Below are 5,234 nucleotides of genomic sequence, written 5' to 3' on the forward strand. Positions count from 1 at the left end.
CGCTGGCGGGAGCCGCGGTCGCCCGGGCCGAGATTGGGGGGGCAAGGCGGGCGACAGAAGGCCGATGCCTCCGTCGCCCGGCCCTCTACAGAATCCACCCCCCAAACCTCCAGGTATTTCCCTCCTTAGAGCTGGCAACCCTACATTCCCCTCAGTGCCTGTTGGTAGGCAACTAAGCTTGGTCCTGTCACCTACTTTGGCCTTTGGGAGAAAACACATTGGGGCCAATCCTGATAGGGTTGCCAACTCCAGATGGGAAATTCCTGGAGACTTGAGGGATGGAGCCTGAAGAGGGTGAGGTTTGAGGAGGGGTGGGACCTCAGACAGGTACACTGCCATAGACTCCACCCTCCAAACCAGTCAGTCTCACATAGGGAACCATTGTTGCCAATCTCCAGGTGAGGGCTGGAGAGCACTCAGTATTACAACTGTTCTGCAGAAGGGAGGGCAGAAGTCAGCTGAAGTCAAAGGGGCAGATAATGGTAGGTTGGTGGCTAGCTGGGAAGGAGATGGGGTTGCCAACTACATGCTGACAAATTCCTGGGGATTTGAGGGGTGGAGCCTGGAGAGGGTGGGGTTTGCAGAGGGGTGGGACCTCAGACAGGTAGAATGCCATAGACTCCACCCTCCAAACCAGCCATTTAGTCCTGGGTAACAATTGTTGCCAATCTCCAGGTGAGGGCTACAGATTACTCACAATTACAACTGCTCTTCAGGTAGCAGAGATCAGTTCCTCTGGAGAAAACAGTGGACTCTGTCATTATACCCTGCTGAGGTCACCACAGCAAATTGACACTGTTTGCCCAAAGCCAGAGCACTGCCCCAGAGCCTCTTTCTAGATCCCGTTGTATTGCTTTCACAACGGGCTTTACTGCTAGTTTACTTATAAAGCACAGAATTGCTTGCAAGTTGTCATTCATCCTTTAAATGACTGATATTAGATACATTGTATTAGTTGCTTTTTCATTTGTGCAGTCAGAGGCATTTTTCTGTGAAGTGGACTGCTCACAAAACTGACTGGGCTCATGAGCAGATACCCAAGGAGCACAAAAACACCTAAGTAATATGTCTCAACTCAAAACCTCAGTTTTAAAAATATATTATGCTTTTTAAAAATTGGAGATGGCATTGCTAACGCTCATGTGGTGGGGGATGGCACCTTCAAAAAAGCAGCGCAATGTTGCAAATGGATGCTTCCATTTTAGTTTGGATACAATCAAAATCATTCCGCTCCGTAACTGTGATTGCCAAACGGGATGTGAGCTGAAGCTGCATGTAATCAAAGCATAGCTATCCGGATTGTCCCTTGTTGGTATCATTATGCAAAGCTGTTCATCAGACAAGAGAAAAATAGACCTAAATTTTAGATAAAGCTTTTAGATATATAATTTCATATCTCATATATCCATCTTAGTTCTATAAGCTTATCTTTCACATTTTTTTTTAAATTCAGAGACAATGCAGTTGTGATCTCAGCAAGATCGCAAAAAAGTAGCTCAGTTCTTGCCGCTGCCCTGTTCATACAAATGCTATGCCTTTCTCCTTTTGAATGATCAGCTTGCACTTGTACATTCCCAAATATATTACATGAAATAAAAGTCATATCATCATAGTATATACTTTAATGCACATCAGTTATGCGGAACATTAAAAATGTTCCCCTCTTTCTGATTTTTATTATACCTAGATATCGATCCATTCTCCAACTGATAAAACCATGGTATGATGAGGTGAAAGACTATGCCTTTCCATATCCTCAGGACTGCAATCCAAGGTGTCCTCTGAGATGCTACGGGCCCATGTGCACACATTACACACAGGTTATATAAGTTCCATTGTTCTTATGTCATGCTTTAAATCAAAGCCTGTCTATGTATGGTAGGTGTATTGTTTTTAATTTGACTTTAACCAAATGGCAATTACCTTTTCTTTAGATGGTATGGGCTACTTCCAATCGAATAGGCTGTGCAATCCACACATGCCACAACATGAACGTGTGGGGATCAGTTTGGCGACGAGCTGTTTATTTGGTATGCAACTATGCTCCAAAGTAAGTCGCTCCCTTTTAATTTTGCTTACTCCTATGTATCATGTTCTATCAGGCCATTTGGTTGGGTTGCCTCTTTCTCCTTTTATCTAATTTTCAATTATCTAATTTTTCTTGGTTCCTATTTGAGACATCTTTCTGGTACCCATCTTCATGAGCAAATACCTGGTGGTGGTTTCTCTTCACTGTTTGCATACACAAAGAATAATGCCAGGAAGTTATAATTCAGTTTGGCCAAAAAAGCATTACTATCCCTGGAGAAAAATTCAGGTGAGTAGCTGTGTTGGTCTGAAGCAGCAGAACAGAGTTTGAGTCCAGTGGCAACTGGACCAACAAAGACCAACAAAGTTTTATTCAAAGTGTAAACTTTCATGTGCAAAGCATGCTTCTTTAGACAAATTAGAGTAAAATCTCCTCAAGGGCTACTTACAGGAAAAAAAGAGGGTGGGGGCAGCCATTACTATCCCTGGGTTATGTTCATTTCTGGGGCACCATTTCAGATTTCAGTGTAGTGAGGGACAAAAAGATTTCACTGGGGGTGGAATGGGCAAGGTTTAAAAATACTGCTATGGGACATTTCAGGATTAGATTAAAAATATGATAACATATTATGATCACTATGTATACCTTTTAATAATTTTTAATTTCTTCTGCATTTCAGAACATTTAACATGTATCTATTAGTCATGCAGAGGTGCAAAGAATGATAATACATTTTGTACTGCTTTTGAGTTTTCAAAATGCTTCCTTTACATTATCTTACCTCTGTTCTTTCAATAGTCCTCTAAATTAGGGCAGTATTAGTATCCCTGCTGATGCTGACAGACTGTGCCTTGCTTAAGGCTACCTCTAAGTTTACTGTAGAGGCAAGATTCAAATGATTCATAGCTCAATTTCTCCCACCAGCTCTCAGGACTATGAAATCCTCAGCACTTTCAGTCTCTCAAGAACGATAAAGAACATTCAAATCCTGCCCATCAATCAGGGGTCGTTTCGTAGAAAAAGAGCTAGGGGAACTCATTAGCATAACTCATTAGCATATGCCACACCCCCTGACATCACTGGAAGTGTGTCATAAGGCCACACCCCCTGAAATCACCGGAAGTGTGTCATAAGGCCACACACCCGCCCCATGAGGGGCCCGGCGGTGGACATCCAAGGCCGGTGGGAGTGCAAGGAAGCCCCGCGAAGGCCCTCCCTGGCCCCAGACAGGCAGGGGTGGGGAGAGGTAGGGAGGAAGCAACTTACCCTCCCTCTTCTCCTGCCTCCACCTGGCTGAATGAGGGCCGGAAGCGGGGCGGCCGGAAGCAGGGGGCGGGGCTTTGTCATGTGCCCCGCCCCCCGTACCTAACCCGGGGGAACTGCGATCCCCCGTGATTCCCTCCGAAATGACCTCTGCCATCAATGCTTGAAAACTTATTTTATTTATTTATTTGATTTATACCCCGCCCTCCCCACTGAAGTATTCTTTCTAGGTCTCCACACTTGCCCATGAACTTTGAAACTTATTTGTATGGCCGTAAGGGATAGAAACTTTCTGTTACTAAAGAACAGTTAACAGAACATGTCAAGAAGCTTGGAACCCAGTACCAAATTCTGTACCTTTTCTGTTCCACAACACAGAATACAAAGAACCCTATGTATAACAAATGAAAGCCCAAATGTTATTGATTTGAAAGTGTTCCTCTAAATTACTAAATACATTATTACTTTTTTTTCCTCAGAGGGAACTGGATTGGAGAAGCACCATATAAAGTAGGGGTGCCATGTTCTGCTTGCCCTCCTAGCTATGGAGGGTCTTGCACTGACAATCTGTGCTTTCCGGGGGTGACGTCAAACTACTTATATTGGTTTAAGTAAAATGGTGGAATATTTCAATAACTGTTATAATGGAGTGATTGTGTAACAAAATGTTGTCTATTGAATTTTGCACATAGTGTATGTAGATATATATATATAATAATTATAATGCACATTGTGCATGTAAGATGTAGCATAAATCTAGCTACCCCTGAAAAACTGATGAAGATTTCAATATACACTATTAATATATAGAGTTGGATAAATATGCATTGACAGAAAGGAAGAGGGAGACAGACACTTTGCAACGAGGTGATTCACGAACAAGCAAAACTGGAGGCTTAGAATGAAGAAGATTTACTAAGAGAAATTTTGCTTTCTAAAATAGGGTCAGGCACTGAGTGAAAAGCCAGTCATTTTGAAGTAATCCCTTTGTATATGGTATTTGGAACTTCATCAGTGTATTCTGGCAAAATTCAGAATGCTTAATGACATGAAGGCCTACAGGCTACATAAATAGTCTCAGCTAATAGAGACTGGTCAGGTAGAAAAGTATCATCTATGGGTTCTCTGTGTGTGTTTGTGTGTCTCTGCACGCACTATTCTTTAGAATGAAGCAATAACATTCTAACAAAACAATCTAGAACTAAGGATAATCAATTTTTTTTTTAAAATAGACAAACCATTTTTAAGACAAACTGTTCTTAATTTGCGATGGTATACATTTGTATAGGTCTTTGCTGTAAAATCTACATAGCAGGAGTTCCAGGGCTGTTTGCTTGAAAACATGTGTGCTGTTATAATTGGGGTCCAATTTTATGAACTGACATTAAGACAAACAATTGAAGAAGAGAAGAAGAGATTGGATTTATACCCCGCCCTTCACTACCCAAGGGAGTCTCCGAGCGGCTTACAAACTCCTTTCCCTTCCCCTCCCCACAACAGACACCTTGTGAGGTAGGTGGAGCTGAGAGAACTCTGACAGAAACTGCTCTTTTTCCAGAACAGCTGTGCCAGAATTATGGCTTGCCCAAGGTCATCCAGCCAGGTGCAAGTGGAGGAGTGGGGAATCAAACCCGGTTCTCCCCGATTAGAGTCCACACACTTAACCACTACACCAAACTGGCTCTCATATTCAAACAATTGAATATGTCATTGCAGCTATAGTGACATTCATTACAAAAGCAGCAGAACCATTCTGGTCACATTACTCCACCTCTTAAAAACTGCTGTTACCAATGACCACAGTATCCATAGGATACTGCATGGTAGGATACCTGTGCTGAATGGAGCCATGCACACATATGCCTTTGCATCTGTTCTTCCAGCTGGTGAAGCAGAGCTTCAGGGTCAGTTTCATTGATGGCCTATGTTATGGCAGTATAGA

The 5,234-nt window shown here is 42.7% G+C and overlaps 1 protein-coding gene across 1 annotated transcript in view; it reads left to right on the forward strand.

Annotated features, from left to right (window-relative positions):
• Positions 1 to 3,907, forward strand: part of LOC107114781 (peptidase inhibitor 15) — a 45,725-nt gene extending 41,818 nt beyond the window's left edge. The window contains exons 4-6 of the mRNA XM_015416374.1: positions 1,688 to 1,820; positions 1,935 to 2,050; positions 3,772 to 3,907. Coding sequence (XP_015271860.1) covers positions 1,688 to 1,820; positions 1,935 to 2,050; positions 3,772 to 3,907 — 385 coding nt within the window. The remainder of the gene's footprint in view (positions 1 to 1,687; positions 1,821 to 1,934; positions 2,051 to 3,771) is intronic.
• The last annotated feature ends 1,327 nt before the right edge of the window (positions 3,908 to 5,234 follow it).

The sequence above is a fragment of the Gekko japonicus genome, unplaced genomic scaffold (genome assembly GCF_001447785.1).
Source record: "Gekko japonicus isolate JY-2015 unplaced genomic scaffold, Gekko_japonicus_V1.1 scaffold1284, whole genome shotgun sequence".
Classification (NCBI taxonomy): domain Eukaryota; kingdom Metazoa; phylum Chordata; class Lepidosauria; order Squamata; family Gekkonidae; genus Gekko; species Gekko japonicus.